The 26040-nt window shown below is 36.7% G+C and overlaps 1 protein-coding gene across 7 annotated transcripts in view; it reads right to left on the bottom strand.

The window, feature by feature from the left end:
- Positions 1-26040, bottom strand: part of PDE5A (phosphodiesterase 5A) — a 141021-nt gene that overhangs the window by 48419 nt on the left and 66562 nt on the right. For all 7 annotated transcript variants that reach the window (XM_045468788.1, XM_045468760.1, XM_045468785.1 and 4 more), the window contains exons 8-11: positions 20674-20782; positions 19627-19714; positions 9111-9286; positions 5708-5767 (exon numbers count right to left, since the gene is read on the bottom strand). In XM_045468788.1, coding sequence (XP_045324744.1) covers positions 5708-5767; positions 9111-9286; positions 19627-19714; positions 20674-20782 — 433 coding nt within the window. The remainder of the gene's footprint in view (positions 1-5707; positions 5768-9110; positions 9287-19626; positions 19715-20673; positions 20783-26040) is intronic.

Here is a 26040-nt window from a genome sequence, read left to right as displayed (position 1 = left end):
TCACACTGCTATCAAAGGCATTCTACCCGCCTTAGGTCTGAAGTATCAAATCTCAAGAGCTAAAATAAAAATTATAAAATAACTCCTAACTGCCAACTGTTACGGCAAGGCTCCCTTATTCAGAAAGTCATTTCTTAAAATAAGTTTGAAAAGAAGAGTAGATACTGAACTTGGCCATCCATAAAATGTCAAATTCTTCCAATTAGCTTCAGTATTGTATAAAGGCATTTTGTTACATTACTCCTGATGTTTATTCATTATAAATGTTAGGATGAAAAGAGGTTTTCCTCAATGATCAATTATTGAAGGAAACTATTTTCAGGCATAAAATTAATGTAAGATATCTCATGGGTTCATTGGTAGCTACAAGCAGAGACCCTCAGTTAGGTGTTTTAAGCTCTCCCTGTCAGTCCCTGATCACTACCTCCACCTATTGGGGCACCATTTTATGCGGAGCAGTTTGTTTCTAGGTCTTTGAATAAAGCCAGTTTGACAGCCATCACATTATACTTTACAGAAGGCTAATGTTCTCTTCCCTACTTCTAACATGCACAGAAAACATGTTTTTAAAGAAAAAATCCATACCACTTACAAGCCTGTTAGAATTTATCTTTCTCTAAGAGGGAAGTGAATCCAAATACATATGAAAAAGAAATCTTACTTATACAAAGGGAAGTAAATAACTTAGTATGTGGAACCGAATCTTACAGAGAATAAAGAAGTGAATAAGGCACAGCACGGCTGGATTAGCATATTTTCTTCAATAACGATATCAACATGTTTTATGATTTTTCCTTCTCTCTAACATTATATAAATGTGACTATTTATTTATTTTCCAATGTTTTTATTTACTTTTGAGAGAGAAAGCATGAACTGGGGAGGGGTGGAGAGGCTGGGGGACGGAGGATCCGAAGTGGGCTCTGCAGAGAGCAATGAAACTGATACAGGGCTCGAACTTCATGAACTGTGAGATCATGACCTGAGCCAAAGTTGGATGCTCAACCAACTGAGCCACATAGGTGTCCCTAAATGTCATCTTTTAAATCTCAATGGCAAAGAGGCACAGAATATAAAAACTAATGAGCATACAGTTTTCAAAACCATGCAAAGATGGCACATGCTAATGTCAAGATTCTGATAATATGTACATATGCTTATAAGTAAAACTCTCAGGGTAAATTTATGACTAAATGAGGAATTAGTCTGGTTAACATCTATTTAGTATATAAGAAGCTGAAGAATGGTGTCACTATATTCTGGAGCTAAGATTACCATTGGAAGTAATGTACTAGTGAATTCAAAGCAGAAAAGATAAGATTAGCTTGCCGAAGGAAAGCAGGAAGAACCAAACAGAATTTACTAAGTCTTGCCAATGTGGAAAAGACACAGCCCAGTTAATGTTATAGACATCTATAAAAACGAATGCATCAACGGATGGTATACAGGAAGTCCAAAGGACCCAGACGGTTTCAGGGTAATTCTAGCACTGTTTGAGGAAGAGTGTGCCTTCCTGGATGCCGTAGGTTACTACAGTTCAGCGACACTGGTTATCAAGATCATAACATCAACTCTTTGTTATTATTGGCTCAAAATTTTCTATTTATAATTTGACTATCCATATATAGATTTTCTCAAAAAGTGGGGGATGTGATGATCATCTGGATACAAGGAATTAGATCCATACTCTGCCACTGACTTGGGCATCAGGGATTTGAGTCAGGAACATGGCTCTGCCCTTTGCTGCTGTCACCTGCAGCAGGAACACACTCCTGATCAAGAAAGTTCACATGACGTTTCTGGCTCTGAAAGATTAAGGTCAAGATGAAGTAAATTCTGTTCTAGGAAATCCAGCCTGAGAGGTCAGCTTCTCCCTATCTCACTATTTTGATGCAGAAACCTTTCAGGATCACAAAAGGGTGAGTTTGCTTTTATATACATTACATATGATTCAGAAATTGCTATAAAGCAGAAGCTATAGAGATAAACTGAATAAGCAGTGACCCCACAACAAAACTGAGCTTATTTCAAAAAACTAAACTCTAATACATATTTATTCACTACTCTTCTAACAAAAGAGGAAAGCAGAAAAGGAAACCAGTCAATCAAATACTCAGTTACTGGTAATAAATACTGATTTCATTCTGATATCTTAACTAATAATTTTCTAATAACCATTGCCAGGTAGCTGGGGGTCATTTATTTTTATCTCAACAACTTGTGACTAAGGATCATTAAAGATATATGGTAAAATGCTTAGTTTAAGGCCTTATTTCTGCTACACCCAATTTTAAGTCAAGAGAAAGTAGATTAAAAACTCAAGTAAAACAAAGGGGAAAAAATAAGGATTTTGAGTTTCCTATCAACTTGGTTAATACTTTTGTTATAATTAGAGAACTTTTCTGGAAACAGGCATAAATATTTGGTATACTTAAATATATTATTTAATTCTCTCCAGAACTAACTTGTAAAAATAAAAGCGAAGAAAACATCAGGCAGCTTTTCAATTTATTTTAGGTCTTAAATTGAGTAAATAATCAGATACACGACAAAGCAACTTTGGTAGTCGCTGGATGATGCAGACACCTGTGCAGTCGGGGCTGTAAAGGAATTTTTATTAGGCTGATGGAAAACCAGTATTGAATTCAGTTGCTGAATTTCAACCAATTTAAATAAATTAGCTGACCTATAAGTGACGTAACCCTAAATTTCCCAGTGCAGCTGCCAGAAATCTATTTTCCAAATGAAACAACAGATGGTTTTGAACAATACTGCAATATAGCAATTTTCAGTTATTCCAAAGCGTTTTTCTCTTGCTAAAATTATAAAAATAATTGAGAAAATAATTTTCAGATTTTTTCTGAAAGATTGCTATTTTCAAAGTGAAAGCAAAGTTTAATATCCTAGTGATGTTTTTAGCATTATCTTCAGAAATTGCTCTATTTGCTAGTTTTTATTTATCTAAAACAACACATGGCAGAGTGTAACCTTGCCCTCATTTTAGAACTAATTTAATACTCTTGCAGTGCTCACAAGCACTTCAAGATGTATCTTTCCATGTGATAATGTCCAACTCACAGTATGCATTTAGTTAAAAACTTCATCATTCTGGAAGGATGAGACCAACAGGCCAATTAAGCCTGATGTGAAAGATATTTATAACCTATAAACCTCTGTGAATAATTGAAGAACTGTTCGTTTCTTCAAATACCGCCATGAACAAAATAAATAAAGTCCATCCCGAATGAGGCTAACCCCAAAAGAAGCTTAACCTTTCAGGTGAAACATCCCAAGTTCCTTAAACTGTTCTTGGCAAATAAATGACTCTGCTTTCTACTCACTGATTTAACTGAGAACATCTGTAAGTCCTCAGCCTTCCTTTTCCAGCTCATTACCTCTCCAGTGCCACACAGGGGAGTCTGGGCTTTGGATCTGGGCTGCCCGGAGTTAGTACTGGCACCATCACTTACGACCGGGGAGATCCCGAGCAGGACAACCTAAAGCCTCTCAATCTCAAATTCCTCACATTCCACCTGCTAACCATACCGACCTGATGGGGCTGCTGTGGACTAAATACACTTAGTGAACACACACAAAGAACTTCCAACATGCCATGTATGAGGTAAGTGCTCAATAAATGTAGCTATTCTTCTTATTATTATTACTATCATCGCTTCCCTCTTGTCTCGCTCAATGCCTAGGCTGCTCCAAGGTCCAGATCTCTTCCCTGCCTTGCACTCCCTCATTGCCGTACCTTTGCCCTCCATCCACGAACATGCTGGTTCTCTTCCTTGTGAGCGAGCCTTGTGCACAACACAAAGCAAACCAAAACAAAAACATCAGCCAGCATCCTTAATAACTACTTCTCCACTCCTTGCTTTATACAAAACTTATCTTTTAAAACTAGTCTATATTCATTTCCTCCGTTTTGTCACCATTTACTCTTAACTCTCGCAGTTTTACTCCTAAAGCTGCCGTCTGAACAATCACATGATCACAGAATGCAGCAGCCTTCCTCAGTCCTACTTCTCAACCTTCTACAACCAACAGGACCTCCTTCCTTTTTGAAACTTCTGCCTTCTGCGCCACTGCCCCATCCTAAATCTTCCTCCCTGTTTAACGACCACATCTGTACCTCAGCCAGGTTCTTTTCCCACTCCTTCCACAGAAACCCAGATTCCCAAAAGTTCTGCCTTCAGTCTTTCAGGCCCTTCTCCCAACCGCTCTACCCCCATGGGACTGCCCCAAACCGCAAGGCTGGACCTCCAAATCGCCACCTTTGGTTCAGCCCCTCCCCACTCCAGTCCTGCCTTTCATGATTACTGAAGATGTCCATTGAGTCCTTCCACCAGCACCTCACACTTACCACGTTCTAAAGTCAAATCTGCCAAGTTTTCCTTCTTAATATTTCCACTTTAGTTAATTCATGGCACCATCATTTTTTTAATGGTGGAGGTCAAAACATTTCAATCATCTTTAATCTTCTCTGTCCCTAACAGCTCATAACAGACAGCACAGTGGTTGTATGCATGGGCTCTGGAACTAGACTGTGTGAGTTTGTATCCTGACTTCCCCTCTTTCTGCCAGTGTGACCTTGAGCAAGTCACTTGGCTTCTCTAACTTCAGTGTGGCCCTCATAACATAGCTGTGCAGTTTTTGTGAGAAAATGTAGGTAAGGCCACAGAGGGTTGGCATTTGGCCAGCTATGATGATGAGGACAATGAAAAAGAATCTCAGTGATCTGTTCACACCCTTCTCATTCTTTACAGACTCCTGTCACATCTCACATAGACCTCATCCGTGTTGTCTCAAGTAAATTTCAACTCAGAAGGCGAGCCTTTGCTGTAAATGTGTAAGTGCCTCAAATTTTCATTAATCTCAACCACGACCTAGAACATTTAACATTCTACTTACATTATCAGTGTGCTTTTTCTCTCATAGCATACTAAATAACGATGTAATAAGAATTCAGGAGCTGACCTTATTTGAACCCAATTTCAAGTAACATTCCATAGGCCATGTGGTCAGACATTAAAATCACTCTCAATTCTCAATAATGCAGAGCAGATTATTGATAACAAATTATAAAATCTTTGTTGTCGTTACCCTAACCAAACAACCACCTCACAGTCAGTCACCTGTTCACATTGTCCCCAGGAGCTGAAAAGTAAATTTAGTTTTGCCCTAAGAAAGATGTGACATTATTGAAAAAAAAATTCAGAATCATATAATGTACTACAAAGTCAGTATGTTATCTTTTGCTTTGGATCATCAGTGACTCTTTAGCCCTACAATAAAGTAGAACTGATTAAATATTTTTATGAATGTCTGTCTAAATATTTACCACATTTAATTAAATGGGACCATTGCTGGGGTGCCTGGGTGGCTCAATCAGTTAAATGCCCAACTCTTGGTTTCGGCTCAGGTCATGATCTCATGGGATCTTCATGGGTTCTAGCTCTGCATTAAGCTCTGTGCTGATGGTGTGGAGCCTGCTTAGGATTCTCTCTCTCTCTCTCTCTCTCTCTCTCTCTCTCTCCCTCTCTCTTTGCCCCTTCCCTGCTCACTCTCTGTCTCTCAAAGTAAATAATAATAATACAATAAAAAAAAATGGGACCATTGCATTGGAAGTAGTTGTCCTAAGAGAAGCATGTTTATGTATTAATTAAATGTCTGTAGTGAGTCACTTTTACAAAGAAAGAGAATTACCGCTAAGGATTGGAGCTCTCTTGTTTCTTCCTCTGCTGCTGAAGCGTGATACGACAGAACCTATAGGGTAAGAAACCAAAGAAAACAGGTTATCCAAGAGAAAACTACCAAATGCAGACTACAATCTCAAGCTCGAGATTCTGCTAAAACTTCCTGGAGAGAGAACTAGCCACCTCAGAATGTCAAATCTTGTTTGCTGCTTTTCTTCAACAGAAAGAAAAATCCCAGATTTGACTCAATTGCTTGTTTCAGAAGACCAAAAGGTATACTCTCTCTGTGTTTAGAGAAAGTCTTGTCACTTTTATTCTGACACTGTTGATGTAATGAACACATTATTGATAAGCGATGCTACTGGCTCAAAGTTGGCAGAAAATTTATTTTGTGCTTTTTTCTTTTTGCACTGCTTTTTAGAAAATAATACTGACTTCAGTTATTTTGACTTGTGTACAGAATTATGAAAAAATCTTTTGCGTAAACTGACACTTAACATTGACATTTGGAAAGCAAGGAGTCTAGAAGAAGCTCTCAGGGGAGGGCTGTAACTACTCTAGAATTTCATAAAGAAAAATGGCATGGCTAGAACATGATGTCACACAGATCAAGACAGGCAGCGCTTCCCCATAAATCCATCCAGTAACATCGGGGGACATGAGGCACTCAGTGAGGGGACAAGGGGTCCTGGGACCCTGCTTTCAACACCTAACTAGTACACTTTCTCTTACCCTAGTAGAGTTAAACAGACAGGCTTACTATTTTCTCATCACTCAACAGAAGAATCATTAATTCCCATATTCAAAAGTAATGACTTCAAAGTAATAGGATAATATTTTAGACATTCTTTTGAATCAGGGCAGTGGTCATATTTAAAACATCTACCATATTTTTTAAAAAATATTTTTTAAAGTTCATCTTTGACAGAGACAACATAGATTTACTAAAAACCCCAAAGATATTAGCAAGATTGATAAAAAGGTAAGCCATTTTCAGACTTAAATTGATACAGGAATAACATACCATTCTAAGTTTTAAAAAACAAATTTTGTCACACTGGAGATAATAATAACACCTTACTCATATGGTTGTAATGATTAATTTTGTTAATACAGGCCTACCTCTGAGATATAGCGGGTTTATTTCCAGACTATTGCAATAAAGCCAATATTGTAATAAAGGGAGTCAAATGAACTTTTTGGTTTCCCAGTGTACATAAAAGTTATGCTGACACTATGCTATAGTCTATTAAGTGTGCAATAGCATTGCTTCTAAAAAAATATATGATACCTTATTTCAAAAACACTTTATTGCTAAAAAAATGGAACCCATCACCTGAGTTTTCAGCAGGTCCTAATGACTGATCACAGATTAGCATAACAAATATAATAATAATGAAAAAGCTTGAACTACTGTAAGAATTACCAAAATGTGACACAGAGACATGAAGTGGGCAAATGCTGTTGGAAAAATGATGCTGACAGATTTGCTCAACATAGGGTTGCCACAAACCTTTAATTTGTAAAAAATGCAGTATCTGTGACAAGCAATAAAACAAAGTACAATAAAATGAGGTATGTCTGTACACGTGAGCATCAGAACACAGAGTAAACATTTGGCAAAGGTTAGCTATTATTATTGTTGTTTTGTTGGTCATTATAATGACCATGGCTTCCAGGTCAAAATAATTCACTGTCCTAAGAAAACCTGAGGGATTGGTGTCCCTAGCTTTTATCCAATGCCTTGTAAGGAAAGGAAAACCTTTTTCAAGGTTAAACTTGTGAGCATCGATAGGACTTCCCATAATGAATTGAAATAAAATAAATGTTTAGACTAAGTAAAAGCCTAATTACTCATATATTTAACTGAAGTAAAACTATAGTGTTAAAATAGAAATAAATCTCAATCAGGAAAATGAAGATTTTGAACAAAATTATATAATGTCTGGGATTTGCTTCAAAATAATCAATGGATTAAAGTGGAAGAGTGCAGAGCAGTGAGCAAGTGTATGAATGGAATATTGGCCAGGGGTCAATAATTATTAAAGATGGCTAATGAGTACATGGGCACTCACTAAGCTATTTTAGTATACTTCTGTATATGCTTGCAATTTTCCATAATAAAACGTTTTTACAAGAAGAGATAATTTCTAATTGATAGCTGGCTTAGATTCAATTCAGTGTAAAACCAAGGGAACTATAAAAAATTTGATTAAAAATATATGTATATACACACATGCACACATGTATACATACATATGTATATATGTGTGACACTATATGTACATATATGTATGTGTATAGATGTAATTTGAGGTATATGTGTGCATATATATATACACACATACATATATTTGTGTGTGTGTGTATATATATATATATATATATATATATATATATGCACCTATACCTACGTGTGTATTTCAAAAAAAAATTTTCCACTGGCTAATAATCCAAGGTCTCTTATATAATACCATGGCAAAGCTATTCATGTTATATATTCATCATTACTAATACTATCTTGGTTATTAGTAAATTTTTACTTATATATCTTTCTAGCTATTTAGGTTAGGAACTTATTAGAGGATTGGAGAAAACGTTATAGTTTCTAAACATGGATTCCCACTGATCTCAATTACATAGGAGTAGGCAAATATTCAAACATACTTCACGCCACTGTATGAATAAGTAGAGACATTTGCCCTTTTGAAGTCTATTTCCCTAAACTGGGTCTCTGATGTAAGAAATTTCTGGGTTATGCAAAGTGAACATTTTCAGGCAGTTAGTGAAATACACCTGGAAAGGACTGGCTCCACTTGGGTAGGGTAATCCTCCTCGGGAGGGAGCCTGCCGAAGGTCAGTGTCCCAGGCCAGTGGGTCACGAGCTGCCTGCACATTCAGAATCGCCAGGGGGAAGCTCTGGAATAATGTAGATTCCCAGGCTCTACCCAAGACTTATGAATCAGGGTATTCAGAAGTGGGATCCATACATCTGTAATCTGAAAGAGTTTCCCTTTTCCTCACTTCTGGTTCTCTGAGTGCTTAGTGTTTCTATTTTTGTCTTTCAAAATGTATGAGTACAGCTGTTCACCAGGGGACAGGGATGCTTAGGCACTGGACCAGGGGCAGACAGGCTGCACGGGCAGCAGACATCTGTGTGAATGCATTCTTAAGGTCAGAAGAGTGAAGGCACGAACAGCCTGAGTTTTCGTTTGGTCATGAGACCTTTGATTAGTCTCTAAAATATTCTGGGTCTCCGTTTCCTTAGCTGTTTCCATGAGGAACTAAGGATTCAGTCTGATTCTCGTGAGGAGACGCTGCTATCACACACAGACCCCACGAGTTGTTTTGGCGGGAAAGACAGAAGCTGAGTGTGGCTGCAGAGACTGAGAGTCCCACAGTTGTCAGCCCACCTCCAGTGTGACCATTTGCTTGGCCATGGCTCTCTCCACTGCTTCATACATCTGTGTGTTCTGGATCCCCAAGCCACAAAAGATGACAAAAGCCTCCAGAAACTGTTCGTCATTTCGGTTGAAAGGCTTAACCTTGCCAGTATTCTCCTCCATCTTATTTACAAGTTGGCAAACCCCTATAACAATCCAAGAAATTGAGTAAACATTATTAATTATTATACGTTTTATTGGCTTGAACACCCAGCCCCCGCAAAAAAAGATTATCTTATGCTTTTATGAGTGCTTGGAATCTATCTCCAAAGAAGCAAACAGATCCTCACAAATATAAAAGCTAGAAAAGTAAACCAAGTTAATTTACATGAGAACTTGTTTCACACAGTATGTTGCCTGCGTTCAAAAAAATCCTAGAGTACTATTTTCTTCCAGACGCGGTCACGAATTTTAGATCAGCTGAGTCCCCAAAGACAATTTGTCCTTTGGAAACTAATTGGATTTTTGTACATTTGCCAAGAGAACAATTTTAATGCACATCAGAATTTTGGGTCACACAGATTGCCTTTCCTTACTGAGAAACCAGAAGTTAAAAACTACAGTAATATACAAAACAGAATGTAGAAAACAGGTTAATTCACACAGACCATCTCAAATTTCAAATAAGCACCTCTGTATCCAGGAGAATCATACTTGCAGACAACTTTTGATACTACAAATAAATGCAAATAAAAATGACCATTTAGAAATAAAGGCAGAACTAATCTTTGAAGAAAATCATAACCTCCCAAGTCCTGGCTTCTCTTAGAAAGTCAAACATATAGGGGGACCTGGATGGCTCAGTCAGCTGAGCCTTCGACTTTTGCTCAGGTTATGATCTCAAGGTTCGTGTGTTTGAGCCTCATATCGGGCTCTGGGCCTGGAGCCTGCTATGGATTCTGTGTCTTCCTCTCTCTGCCCTTCCCCCACTCATGCTCTCTCTGTCCCTCAAAAATAAATAAATGTTTAAAAAATTAAAAAGAAAAATAAAGTCAAACATGTAGTCAATATAAATGGAAAATTACATCAACCTTTTAAGTCTTTACTGAACTACTTCTATGGGATTCTGAGCCAGTGGCCTCTCTTTGAGGAGTTCAGTGACCTCCTACCTCTGGGTAAAACAAAGTGTTAAGTCCTTATTTCTTCCGTCTCTAAATATTTAATACCAGAGTTCCAGTGTGTGCCCACCATGGGATACGTACTATGCTAAATGCTTCAGTACACACACAATCTCTGGGCCTTAAAATTTACACTGTAAAGTAGATATGACCATCCCCATTTTACAGATGAAAAAACTGAGTCTCAGAAAAGTTAAGTCATTTGCTCAAGGCCACTTAGCTTCTATGCTCACGTCTAAAATTCAAAGCCCGGCTCTGCCTAGTCCCAAAGGGCACTTTTTACCACACTCCTCTGCTCTGTGCTCTTTGACCTCCTTGAGATCACTGCTGGTGGTTCCCTGACTGTATCTTCTTGCTCACAATGTTGCCTGTGCTTTTCCACTGCTCCCCACTGCTTTCCTTCCGATTAGCCAGCTGACACTCACATCTCCTTCACACTAGTTCCTGGAGGCCTCCCACCTCCCAGGTGAGGCAGGCACTACTCTTTCCTATGCCCTTAATCCATTGTTTGGTGTATCACAGCCAATTTCATTTCTGTCCCTCTTTCTAGGCTGTACATAGCCTGGCCTTAGAGATTTTATTTTCTCAGATCCACTTCCTCAGTTAGCAAAATGCCTGGCATATAGCAGGAACTCGAAAAATGTTTACTGAGTTAATGAAAGAATGCAGGACTGCAGCTTTCACCCAAACTACTTTCCCATGAAGACCAGAGTGTGTTATCAGTTACTTTTCCCAGAGCACAAAAGGATTTCATAGAGTCCACAATGATCCATGGTTGCACATTAAGTCCTGTTATCGCCATTGATGTGCAATTTATTCTTAGCCCTGCAAATTCACTGTACTCTCATTTTTGCTCGTTCTGGTTTGTTTGTGGGAGTTTTTCTACTTTAGACAGTAAAGACATCCTTATCTGTCTGTATTAGCACTGCAGGGAATACTTCTCTAACACTTATTCCACTATCAAGGAATACTTTAAGTGAAACATAATGAATTTGGACACTGCAAGAAAAATAGCATTATCTTAAAAGAACATGTCCCGTATATGGTACAGTGCAAGGGTTTGGTCCTCCAACCTTTGTGAATCCCCAAATTATAAACGTGGAACTGTTTATCTAGGTTCTGGCTGTCTCCCAAATCACATTTTCTTGAGAGTAACATGGCTCCTGCTTTATCCTCACATCACAACGTAACTGCCTTTCAATTTCTACTAAAGTTGTCTCCTGCTTGACTGGCCACTTTCCATAAACAAGATTTCTCTTTTTACCAGTTTATAAGAATTACTGTATGTATGGAAAGGAAAAGACAACAGGAAGGGGTTGAGATGTGGCTATCAGGCAGGCTGCTGGGCTTATGACCTAGCTAAGTAACTCTCCGGGATGTCAGTTCAAATCTATGCCTTAGTCAGAAGTCAATGAATGTGCATTAAGAAGTATTAATTAATTCATCTGGAATTCAAAGGTATAGAAATGAACGTCACATGTACAAACATCAAAAGCTGGCTGTACCAACCACAGCTCAGAGCGGAACAGCTAAAGTGTGTTTGCTTTACAAGCCACCACTATAGATAACAATGTGTAGACAGGGCTAAGCTCAGTGCAAGGAAAGGGTAAAGACAAATTATCCGTTTAGGCATATAATCTAATTCCCCTTTGAAAGCACAATGGACAGTTATATTTTTATAACATCCTTGATCATCCTGCTGATTCCTTTATACACTTCAGAGAATTTAATTCTATCAAACAAAAATACCCCAGTTAAAAAAAAAAAAAACTATGAGGAAGAAAGTTTATAACAAACAGGGTCCTTCTTGAGGAGAAAATATAAAGCTTGGACACATTTACAGCTAGGGTTTTCAAAAGTTCATTAATGACTGGAAGACTGGATGAAGAGTACAATAATAAAATTTAAAACTGGTCATCTGAGATGCCACATCTACCAGTAATCTGTATGAAATCAGAATCACTTATATATAAAAACAAAGTACTTAATGCAGAGCCAAAAAGAAAAGAAAACCATTCAGCAAAAATCAATTAATATATACAATCATAACATAAAATATTCAAAAACATTAGGAGAAAACCAAGAAGGAGAACAGTTAGTAAAGTATCAGTTTACTTAATAATATTATAGTTCACAAAGTACTTGTACTGACATTGTCAGTAGGGACTAGGTGGTTTCTAAAATCACACAATCATATTTCCTTTTCTGTAACTCTAGGAATCAGATGTTGTCACTAACCACAGTTTACTTCCTGGTTTTTTGGCACAGCAGGATGTCAGCTCTTATATCCTGCTTATAGTCTCATGTACTCTCTACCACATAGTGTGGACTCCGAAATTAGCATCCTGTCTTGCTTAATATGTAAGACCTGCCCTTATTACCAATCTTGCAAATATATATTTTTTTGTACTTGTCATTTGTCAATTATCTTAATCAAAAGAGATTTTCTGCTGAAGAGTGTCTTGCTTTTAAAAGAAACTTCCCCATTTTAAGATTATATATAAACCTATATTTTCCTGTAGTATTTTTGTAGATTCACTGTATCACATTTAATTTTTTAATTCAACTTAATTTTTTCCCAAATTGCTACTAGATTTTTACAATAGTTGAATAGTTACCCCTTCTCTAATGATTTGAACTGCCACCTTAAACACTAAAGTCATACTTATTTCAACTACTAGGTACTTTTTTCACATTTTAATAATTTAAAAAATATGTATTTATTTATTTTTGAGAGAGAGAGAGAGAGAGAGAGAGAGAGCGAGCACGTGCAAACAGAGGAGGGCCAGAGAGAGGGAGAGAGAGAATCCCAAGCAGGCTCAGCCTGACTTGGGGCTCAATCTCAGGAACCTAGAGTTTGTGACCTGAGCTGAAATCAAGAGTCAGATGCTTAACTGACTGAACCATCCAGGTGCCCCACATTTTAATATTTTTGAAATCAGTTTGCACCCTAATCAATTGCTTGTCATAGTTTAATTGAAATTATTTTTTTTTCTTTCTTGGAACTATAGAAAATGAAGTCTTTCAACCAATGGTACCTTAGAAACAATGAAATATACTCTACTATATACAATAACACTAATATATATGTAACAGATTGGGCGTGCATTTAGACTTTCTATTGCATTCCATTGATCTTGCCATCTTTTCTGGCACACATATGATACTTCTAATTATGTTACTTTTACAGCATTATTATTTTTTAATATTTATTTTTGAGAGAGAGCAAGACAGAGCATGAGTTGGGGAGGGGAGAGGGAGACACAGAACCCGAAGCAGGCTCCAGGCTCTGAGCCGTCAGCACAGAGCCCGATGTGGGGCTCAAACTCATGAACTGTGAGATCATGACCTGAGCCGAAGTCGGAGGCTCAACCGACTGAGCCACACAAGCACCCCTTGCAACATTATTTTAATTTCTGATAGACCAAATCTTTTTTTTTTATTCTTTGATTCTTTTTATATGATATTCTTTCAGATGAGTTTTATAAATGTTGGTCAGGAATTCCCCTTCCCTCTGAAAAAAAAAAAACCCTATGAGGATATGTATTAAAATTGATATAAATCTAATCTGGGGGAAGTTGACATCTTACAAAATAGATTCTTATCATCAGGAAATGTTATGTTAGTTCACTTACTAAAGATTTTTAAGTTATTCAGTAGACTATTACAGTTTTCCTCATAAAGACGCTACATATTTCTGGCTAAATTTATTCTTTGCTACTATTATCTATGGGTTTTTTTTCCATTATTATTTTTGAACAGATTTGTCTTGGGATATATTAAAGTTATTTCTCTTTAATAATCTGAAAACCAGGTGGGGCGCCTGGGTGGCTCACAGTTAAGCGTCCGACTTGGACTCAGGTCATGATCTCACAGTTTGTGACTTCAAGCCCCACACTGGGCTCTGTGCCGACATTTCAGAGCCTGGATCTTGCTTCCAATTCTGCGTCTCCCTCTCTCTCTGCCCCTCTCCCACTCACGCTCTGTCTCTTCCTCTCAAAAATAGAAAAAAGTTAAAAAAAATTTTTTTGTAATAATTTTAAAACCAGGAAGTTTTAGAACTCTCTGTAGAGAAATACTTTCAGCTGATTCTCTTAGGTTTTCCACTTCACAATCATATCATCTGGAAGTTGTTTTATTTTGCCTTTTCTTTTTCTGTATCTCACATTGTTTCATCTCCTCCTCTCTGCTTTGGCTAGAATTTCCTCTGGGCAATAGTTATTTTTTATTCATTGTTACTTGTGTTTTTCTCTTATTATCCTCATTATATGTGCTGCAAGTTTGCTTATTATTATTGTTTCCCCATTATCTCTTTTTTTCATTATCCCTTCCCATTTCATGAATTTATCATTTCAATTACTTTTCTCTGCTTTCTATTTATTTCTTTATTGGGGGGCAGCATAGAAGTAAGAAAGAGAGGGTGCTGTTTTTCTAATTTCTTCAACTGAATTCTTAGTTCAAATGACTTTATTATTTCTTAATAATAACAAAATAGTTAAAGCTGTATCTCTCCTCTGAGCATAGCTTTGACCATATACCTTGAGTTTTTATGTTATGTTGATACAACCATCAATTTTCTAAAATGAGGTACTCTCATTTTGGCTTTTGATTTCTCCATCATCACAAAGGAGAATACTTTTCAGTTTCCAAGTGAGAATTTTCCTTCCCACTTGTCCTTTTATTATGCATTTCCAATTCCAATGCATTGTGATTCATGAGAGTGGTCATCAATTCTGTTTTGGAAATGACCGAGTTTGTGTTATATATGTGTGTATCATTAATATTTGTAAGTTTCTGATGGATATTTGACAGGAATTTGTATTTTTAGGTTATGAAATATAAAAGTAAATCTATATTTGCCTATTAAACCCACTTCATTTTTTTATATTAATGCTAATGTTTCCTTATTTTTTCCTGGAGTTTAACTTTCTATGAGATGTGGTGTTCTAAAGACTTCCATTTTGTCCATTTCTCCCTCTATTTTTAATAGCTTTGGCTTTTATATATCAATGATGCTAGTTTATTAGAAATATTTATGACAATTACACTGTCTTGGTGGATTTTAAGTTTAATAAATTTCAAAGTGACCCTTTACAGTATGTTTTTACCTTAAATTTGACTTTGTCTGATATTATTATTGTCATCTCTATTCAAATTTTTCCCATTTTGTGTAAAATGCGTTCTTACAAATGATATATACCTCATATCTTCCAGAAATTCCCTATTTCTAGTCCAGTAAAGGTAATCTTCTGTTTTCTAGTGCTACTATAAAGTTTTTCTTGCTATTTTTGCAGTAATTTCTTAAAACTATAATCCTTTGATTTATTTATTTTTATTTTATGTATTTTCACTTTTATAATTCTAACATACATTCTTAGTTTAATTTTTTCTCATTTTCTTCCAATTATTACTGTCCCTACAGTCTCATTGCCTGGAACTTATTATAGCTAAGCATAATTTACAATTCTCTGAGAAAAAAACCAGATAACTTTAAGCATTATAGGCAATGTGTACCATGGATGACACTGCACAGTTTCATTATACTTGCATTGGGAAAATCCTAGCAAATATTTCTATAAGCAAATGAGAAGTTAGTGATATTGCCAAATGGTAACACTTCATATGAAAAATAAAGTGAAGCAGTGTCAAATTTAAACATATAATTTTAGAATAGTTATCTATGCCTTAGAATCAAATTGCGACACAGACATGAGCAGAGGGTTAGGGTAGCAATCAGTTTAGAACACACATTCAGTTAAGAAATACAGTTGACCCTTGAACAGCATGGATTGGAATGGTGAGGTCCACTTATATGTGCATTTTTTTTGATAAATACAGTACAGAACTGTAAATGTATTTTCTCTTTCTTATGATTTTCTTAATACATTTTCTTTTCTCTAGCTTACTTTATTGTAAGAATACAGTATATAAAACCTATAATAAATAAAATATGTGTTAATCAGCTGTTTTTGTTACTGGGGAGACTTCCGGTCAACAGTAGGCTATTAGTAGTTAACTTTGGTGGGATTTAAAAGTCATACATGGATTTTAGACTGCATGGGAGGGGGTGTCAGTCCCCCCTAATTCCCTTGAAGAATCAACTGCACATATTTCCCATACTTCACAATCAAGAATGTGTAATATAACACTACAATTTTTGTTATATTTTTCATTAACAAAGAGATAAAAATGTAAGTTATTTAAAGTGGAGATGTTCTAAACATTTTTTTTTGGGGGGGGGGGAATGGGAATGGGATTAATTTCTTCCAAATCTGTCCTGAAATGGGCATGGAAAATAGCAGTAAGAATTCCTGGTAAATATGATTTGGGAAAAAGGCATATTTAGCCTAATAAATAGGGGAAATAACTGGTTAAAATAAATGAATATTGAATGAGAAAAATATTTCCTTAATAGCACTGGAAGCAAAACTCTAGAAACACTCTCTATTAGCCAGAGCACTAAGAAAACATTTGATATGAAACAATGCCTCAGGGAATACAACAGGCTCACACTGGTCTAATGTCTATAATTTCATCTAAATGTCAGTAACGGAAAAATATGAGGGGGAAGGAAGATTACAAAAAACACATGGTCCTGTCTGCCTTTCCGCATGAAACTCTATGGGGATTCTCTATTAGAATTACATAATAGAGGAATCTGGCCTGTGATATGCAAGAAAAATTATCTACAGCCATGACATTTTCCATGCCACATCTGTGGGCACAAAACACAGGCAAGAATTCAAATTTTCTGTTTTGTCACACTTTTAAGCAGCAGGGAGCACTGGAAATGTTCCTTCTCTTTCTTGGAATCAACTTGAGCCCCCACCAAAACCCCCACTTTTTTCTTTCTTTTTATTAATAGGGAATTTTTCCTCTCCAAAGATAACATTTGCTTGCTTTTGGCTCTGTTATCAAGTAGGGTGACACAAAATGTATGCCAAGTCTGATCACTTCAACTGGTATTTTTGATTTTTTTTTTTTTTTTTTTTTGCTCACTTGAAGGAAACGTGACAGGATCACAGAATGTGAACAGATCTGAAAGGTTCAACTCGGCAGAGGTGAATAATGTGCTCATGTTTTAAATGGTTACAGGAAGAGTGGAGCCAAATGGATGCTGAGTCCCCTCCCCACCTGGGGCTGTTTGCACTTCACTGAACCAGCTCACATTTGTGTCAAGTGATGACAAAGCCTGATGGAGAACTTCCTCCAGCTACTCCCCATTCCCAATTATTATTCCAAAGAGATGCTGCTGAGGAAAAGCAAAGATCTGACCTGATGTAGCAAGTTGCCACTCAGTCCTCATTATGAAAACTTGCTAGTAAATAATGCATCCCTTCTGGAATTTCACTTCACATTTGCAAAGGTCAGAGGCAGCTTATATCAAAAAGCATTGTTTTAAAAAAGTGTAATAGGGGCGCCTGGGTGGCGCAGTCGGTTAAGCGTCCGACTTCAGCCAGGTCACGATCTCGCGGTCCGTGAGTTCGAGCCCCGCGTCAGGCTCTGGGCTGCTGGCTCAGAGCCTGGAGCCTGTTTCTGATTCTGTGTCTCCCTCTCTCTCTGCCCCTCCCCCGTTCATGCTCTGTCTCTCTCTGTCCCAAAAATAAATAAAAAACGTTGAAAAAAAAATTTAAAAAAGTGTAATATTTACAATGTAGTTTTCACCTTGCGCTCCTGACCGAATAAAATTTTTATAACATTTACTTGGTATCATATTGTAAGGCACCCTTGTCAGTTTCCTTATTGCTTATATTAGCAAACTCATGGATGATAATCTTGAAAAGAAAATTCCCATACTATGTATTCAGCAGCCTCTACTTTTCTCTCTGAGATCTGTGAAGAGTGCAGGTGACCAAGCAGCTCGGCTGGGAGTCCCCAGGCTGGTTTCTAGAGACTTTACTAGGCAATTCACACCACAGTCAGGATATGACTCCTGGCCTTGTAGCCTTAGAAACTAGATTACCATGACTGAGGACAGAGCCATTTCTCTGGGGGTAGAGGCACTGTAACTAAGTTCACAAGACTGATATCTAACAGCAGAATATTCACGTACAGCAAGAAACAGATCTGTCCCAGGGAATAGGAGTATGTGCACCTGCAACTCCAGTCCATTGCCTCAAGTCCAATTCACTGATTTATAACTAGAAACAGCTGTCAAAGCCATCCATATATTTTCGAGTATATGAATAATGCATTCTCCTCCTATGAGTTAAGCTACCTTGGGAAAAAAATAATCAGAACAAGGGAAGTCTGATTGGTGGGATGCTTCATAGTATCCCCTGGTGTATCTGTCTCGCAAGAAGGATGTGCACCAGCAAAGGCACTGTAATCACTGATGGCTACAACCTGCTACATCCACTGCCCCCTCAGTGATGGCCTCGCCACTTGGTCAGAATACTCTACCAAGACTGACACAACTTACTACATCCATCTGCACTTGAGGGACAAAAATTCCCTGACTGCTGGACAGAATCTGGATAGGTATTTGTCTTTTTTTTTTCTATTTTCATTAATAATACCTCTCCTCCCCCATCTTTCTGATACCCTCTTTCAATAAAATTATAGTTAAGTCTTACAACCTAGAAACTATTCAGACTTTTACTTTAAGGTAAATTGACATTTCTAAGCCTTACTTCATTAGGCTTTTGATTTAAAAGGTTAGCCTTTAGAAAGCCTTCATATTTCCTTTATTTCCAAGTTCTTGGGACAATGTTAACAGTTCAGACTATTTTCACGTGTCAGTCATGCACAGCTGACATAGAAAACCTCATATTTTCCGTACTACTCTTAATATAACCTGTAATGCCAAGAAATAATAGTGTCAATAATAGGAAACATCATTCCATTTTGTTCTGAGGATGCATTCTTCCAGCATTCCTGAAGTAGGCATTTTTCTATAATCTTAGAATGTAAGCTCCCTGAGGGCAGGGATTTCCACATTGCTTGCTGATTTATTCCAGATCACTAGAACAGCAGAGTGCTCAATAAATATTTTTGAACAAATGAATACCTTCTAAACTCTAAACCACATATTTAACAGAAAATCAGAGCCATGAAGTGATAGCTAAAACAATACACATTATTGACCTAATGTTTCTCAGTCTACAAACTTTCAACACATCATTTTTCAACAAATATTCTGTTGAAATAGCATTATAATAATTACAAAAATATGTTACAGTTAAGATATTTAACAATGTCTATCAACATTTATCAATGTAAAATTATTTCAAACGTCTTTCATTATTCCAATTTTTATCTTTTTTCACACATTTTATTTCTTAAATTTACACTTGAAGGAAAAAAGCTTCTGGAAATACATTTTTTTCTTTAATAAGTCCAGAGTATGGGTTAGTAAAAGGCTTTACCTATCACTTTATTCTTCTTTCCATTTTTTATAGGCGTACAAAGCAAACTTCTAATGAACTGTTGACTTACGCTTCCTGTGTTTTCATTCTAAACAAAAACAAAAATAAAACAAAACAGGTACAAATTATGAAGAGACTGATTTGCCCATTAGGTGTTATGTAAACTATACTGGACATCTGAAACCACTAATATATTCATCTTTTATTAGCTTGAGATAACATCAGAGTGCAGAAAATGTACAAATAACAATGAAGTTCACATAAATGCAATATAAACCAATTAGTCTTTACATTATTAAAAGTAATAAATATCCTATATTTCTTTTTTTCATTGTAAACTTTCCAAGCAACTTATGGTAATATTAAGCAAATATTTATGCAGTTATTTCCTATACTGGTGTAGCAGATGTCTCAATAACTTAACAAGATGGGCAGAATCCAGAAAGCACTACACTATCTGGGATACCAATGCTACAAACTTGTGTTTCTTTAGGACTGCCACTGTTTCTATTGCCCATATTGGGTCTTCTAGATTTGCAAATAACAAAATCAAGGCAGCTGCCTCAAAGTGCAATGCTTTTCCAGAGACAGAAAACATGACAATTCAAAGTTTTCAGTGTCTGAGATACTACTGATCTTTGTAGCTTTGCTGTCAAAGAAAATATACTCATTTCTCCACAGAGCTGCTCACTGCAGTAGATTACCAGCTATATAAGTTTGAGCCAAATGGAACTTAAGTTTTTAGGATAAACTCAAGAACTATAGCAACACTATCTAAGGAATGTCACTGACATTAAGTAGGTAATAAATTGCCTCAAAATTAGTTGATAGTTCATTATTACACATTAAAAAACTGATCCAAGTAGAGGGAAAAATATGTGAGTACAGCTAACCATCCCTTAAGAGATGTTATGAACTATTTTATTTTCCTTCAGCAGATCACTCTGAAAGAGCCAGTTCTAAGACCTTCAGCTGAAGAGTCCTTGTAAGTGTGGATCTGATGGGAAAACAGTGTTCGAGCTCCAAGTTTAAAACTGGTTTACTTACTGTCCAGGGAAATCTTTTGTCTTTACTGACATCTGGGATATTAAGTGGTTCCATAGTATTTTTTACATACTGAGCATACATGTAATTGATTCTGTTTGCATCACGCTCCCTGTGGAAATAACAGATATGAGTTCTTTCCGTGAAGTGAAAAAACATGGGTAAAACAGAGTTAAATAAATGATAAGAGATATACACTAGTCTTAAATTATAGGGTAAAGTGTATGTCTTAATTGGAAATGCACTTTAAAAGTGATGATTCACAACTTTGGTAGTTATTACAATTTAAATGTTTTGAAAAGACAAAGACCCATAATTATTCAGATTTCTAAAACAAGTTTTAAAATGTCATAAGTAGTGCTATTACCACCGTTAAATGGGCAGGTTGATTTTTGTGCCATTTATGTAAAATCCATACAAATTTTCTTCCATGTCTTATTTTTTCATCAGCTTATAGAATGACTGAGGTCCAGTCCCTGTCTGTTTTACTTCTTCAGTTATTTGCTTTATCCACCCCCATAATCGTTCACACATTTCAAACCAAGGGGAAAATCAAACATGCCTGAAAGAATTTTATTAAGTTTTTCTCTCTTCCTTTTTTTCTGCTTTGAGATATTTTATGATACTTTTTTAAATTAAAAATTTATCTTCTTCAAAAAATTTTCTGAAAGTATAGTTGACACACAATGTTAACATTCCTTTCAGGTGTACAACACGGGATTCAGCAATTCTTTTTTTTTTTTTTTCAAATATTTACTTATTTTTGAGAGAGAGACAGGGTGCAAGCAAGGGAGAGGCAGAGAGAGAGAGACACACACACACACACAGAATCCAAAGGAGGCCCCAGGCTCTGAGATGTCATTACAGAGCCCAGTGTGGGGCTCGAACTCATGAACTGCAAGATCATGACCTGAGCCAAAGTTGGATGCTCAACTGACTGAGCCACCCAGGTGCCCCAGGATTCAGCAATTCTGTATGTTATGCTGTGTACCACAAGCGTAGGTCCCATCCGTCACCATACAGGTGGTTTTACAATACCATGGACCATATTCCCTAGGCTGTGCCCTTCATCCCCATGACTTACTCATTCCATAACTGGAAGCCTGTACCTCCTACCCCTTCACCTCTTTTGCCCATGCCCCCGCATCCCTTCTTTCCCCTCTCTTTCACTCTAGGTTAGACTTGTGTGGAGGTCCACAGCTCTCCTAGCTCTGTCCCCTTTTAGCCTCATGGGGAGTTTCCCCTAATAAATTTCCTGCACATTTAATCTAGTCTTGGCATTTGCTTCTTGGAGAACTTGGGCTAACTGTGACATCCACTGCTTTTGCACAGTGAGTATCAATGGATGTATATGAATAAATTATTGAGAAGACAGGAACATGGAGCTTGGACACAGTGAGAAATTTCTGTGCTTTAGAACTAAATGGGAATCACAGGCTATACAAGCCAAAGACAGAAAACTCCATCACAGAGACATGGAAACAACAGCTAACACTGACTTGGTACTTAACGTGTGCCAAAAATTTTCTGAAGCATTTGTGTATATTATCTCATCTAGTCCTGACTATAATCCCGCTATCAGTATCCCCATTTTACAGATGAAGAAACTGAGGCTTTGAGGGGTTAAATCATTTACAAAAAGCCCTACAGCTAGTAAAAGATGGAACTTAAATTTCAATCAGTGTGACTTCAGAGTGTATGCTCTTCATCTACTTAGTATCCACAGGTTTTTAAATTGTAAAAACCTTTTTACTACTTTTTATAGTGTTACTGTATTTACTATAATTCTGTTTTCTAATACAAAAATCAATAACAAGTATTAACTAGTATATATATTCCAAGAAAGTGAGCTTAAAGAATTAATTCTATCCATTTTTCATTTTATGATAAAAATGTGCATTTATAAATTAACATCAAGTTAACTAACAATGAAACTATAGCACTAAAATACCATTTTTTCCCTTCTAATTGGATGGCTCTTATGAAACGAAGCACAGAAACTCCAAAACCTCCCACCACCTGGAGATGAGCTTCCCTTCCAAAATTCTTAGGCAACCCAACTCACAACAGCTTTACTGTGCTTTATCTCACTGATGATGTGATTCTAATAATTATGTATAATGTTCACCCTGAATATTTATTTTCATTTTACACTTAACATTTCAAAACTGTCTTCAATGTGTTATTTTAATTTATAAAAGATAATTAGTAGGTTGGTTGGACAAATACTAAGTCATGCTTTTCAACTGAAATGAACGCCTAAAAGAACGATTTGCTTACAGCTGACATCATAAAATTGCCTAGCATTTCATCTCATGGGAGAGAGTTTGGATTGGCAAAGTGTTTAAGACTGAGAATTGGAGAGTCCTGCATTCTATCAATAAACAACTTTAGAAACATAATGAAGAGTCTGCTGGTGAAGTGTCAATATTGGTTTAGTCCTTTTTCAAAATGCTGAAGTCACTACACATCATTTTTAATTCAGAGGTTTGGCAAAATTAGGCCTAATATCTAATTTTTATAAAAATAAAAGACGAGTTATATCACCAAAAGGTCTTTTACTGTATCATTAATTAAAGGCTAACTTTATTTTTCTGAGAGAGAGAGATTGCATGGAAGTGGGAAAGGGCAAAGGGAGAGGGAGAGAGAGAATGTCAGGCTCCACACCCAGCATGGAGACCAAGGCGGGGCTCGATCTCACAACAGCAAGATCCTGACCTGAGCTGAAATCAAGAGTCTGACGCTTAACCGACTGAGCCACCCAGGCACCGCTAAAAGGCTAACTTTAAGTGTTTAGCTGACATAAGGCATCAGTGAATACTTTCAAATGCTATACAATTAGTTAATGAATCAGTTAAAATGATCCATGAAATTACTCTTTTTTAAGGTAATCACACTGACCTATTTATTTATCCTTTATAGAAATATCTTTATACTAAGACTATCTTGGAATGATGACAAAAAGAAATGGAAAAATGCCTTCCATTTTGCCTACAGAGAGGGAACACACTATTCAAAATAAATCAAATAAATAAGGCTACACTTTTTTAAAATGCATATTCACCAGTAGAGGTCACTATCATACCAAATCACTGGGGTTGTTGAGCTTTCATTAGAAATTAGAGGACCACGCTGAATTTGTAATAAAAATCAAAATGCCAATACATAAAATGTGATTATACAGACATATGCTGCTGTACATATATTCAAAGGTAAATGTATATAACTCATCATTTTATGCTCTTTTTTATTTTACTCTTTTTTTTTAATTCAAGTATAATGAACATAGAGTGTTGTATTAGTTTCAGGTGTACAATACAGTGATTCAAAAATTCTATATGCTTCTCAGTGCTCATCAAGATAAGTGAACTCTTTTTAATTTTTTTTTTAAATGTTTATTTATTTTTGAGACAGAGAGAGACAGAGCATGAACGGGGGAGGGTCAGAGAGAGGGAGACACAGAATCTGAAACAGGCTCCAGGCTCTGAGCTGTCAGCACAGAGCCTGACGGGGGGGCTCGAACTCACGGACCGTGAGATCATGACCCGAGCCGAAGTCGGCCGCTCAACCGACTGAGCCACCCAGGCGCCCCATGAACTCTTTTTAAAAAAAAACAAAAAAAACCTTTATTTTGAGAGAGAGAGGGATAGAGAGAATCCCAAGCAGGCCCTGCACTGTCAGCACAGAGCCCAATGCGGGCTCGCACTCACCAGCTGTGAGATCAAGACCTGAGCCAAAATCAAGGGTTGGACACTTAACTGACTCAGCGACCCACAAGCCCCAAGATAAATGAACTCTTAATCCCCTTTATCTATTTCACCCACCTCCCCTCTGGCAACCACCAGTTTGTTTTCTGTATTAAAAAGTCTATTTTCTGGTTTGTCTGTTTTTTAAATTCCACATATGGTCATTATATCATTTATGTCATTTTCATATCATTTATATCATATCATTTCATCATTTTATACTATTAATATAAAGTATCATACCTATGGATATATGTAAATACATTAAATGTATGTCTATATTTGCATATATAGCAATTCATTATGCAATCTGAAAAGTAAAAGAATCAAATATTTACATGTGTTTTATCTAGAAGCTTTCTAAAGCATTCTTTATAAAAAGCAGCAAAGAGGCACCTGGGTGGCTCAGTCAGTTGGTTAAGTGTCCAACTTCAGCTCAGGTCATGATCTCGCAGTTCGTGAGTTTGAGCCCCACGTCGGGCTCTGTACCGAAGGCTTGGAGCCCGGGGCCTGCTTCAGATTCTGTGTGTGTCTCTCTCTCTGTCCCTCTCCTACTTGTGCTCTGTCTCTCTCTCTCTTTCTCTCTCAAAAATAAACATTAAAAAAAATTTTTAAAAGCAACAAAAATGTCATAGCATCATAAAACCAAAATTATATTAATGCTCTTCCTAAGAATAAGAAACTTCATAACTGATCCAGGCAGTAGATGCCAGCACTTATTAAAAGGGAAACACACAATACTCACCAAGACATGGGCTTATTATCACACATTCAGAAAGGACCCAAAAGTTACTAAGACAATGTCAAATATGCCAGAAAATATAATGGCGCACAGAGGGGCTTAGGAAAAGAATACACATGGTAATAGGATATAAACTTGTCATGACCAGCAATGCCAAGAGGGAAGTGAAGGTCAGTTTTATCTTTGTGAACCAAAAACTCCAGGTAGCTGAAAAATCTCAGGTAAAGAGAGATACCGTGGTTTATCTACTTTGACTACGCACTGCAGGCCCAAGTTAGCAATAAATGTTTAAGTCAGTTGTACCTTCCGAATCAGATGAATTCCCCAACTGCCCCCAAGTTACATCTGACCCTTTGCGAATTCCTCGAATTGTTTTAATGAGAGAAAAGGTCTTTCATTGTATCACACTGTTAAAAGTAATAGTCTAGAACTAATCAGTTTTGATATACATATAATCACTTAACCAACTAAACTTTAAGTCACCATGGTCAAAGGTATCTCCATCTTGATGAGGGAAAGACATAAGAGGATAGGAAACGTGAGAGAGCATGGGGGGCAGAAGAGAATGAAAGACAGGTCTTCAGACCTACCAGGGGTCAGTTGTAACAGGGTTTGAACAGAACCAGGTTGTAAACTGAAGTAGTCTGTTCTTGAAGACAGCTGTAAACTCAGGCAATTCTGCTTTACATGATCTACAGAGATTTTCTGTTTCCAATTTTTTTATTGCATTTATTACAAAAAATGTTTTTATTATAAACATTTTCTTCCAATTTTAATGAACTTTTTGAAAAATACAAAAAAGTTGAAAATAAAATGAATATCCTACTCTGGATTCCACAATTCATAATGTTTGCCACATTTGTTTTATCTACATATGTATGT

The sequence above is a fragment of the Leopardus geoffroyi genome, chromosome B1 (genome assembly GCF_018350155.1).
Source record: "Leopardus geoffroyi isolate Oge1 chromosome B1, O.geoffroyi_Oge1_pat1.0, whole genome shotgun sequence".
NCBI lineage: Eukaryota > Metazoa > Chordata > Mammalia > Carnivora > Felidae > Leopardus > Leopardus geoffroyi.
The sequence above is the reverse complement of the archived record's forward strand: the minus strand, read 5'-3'. Positions and strand labels throughout refer to the sequence as shown.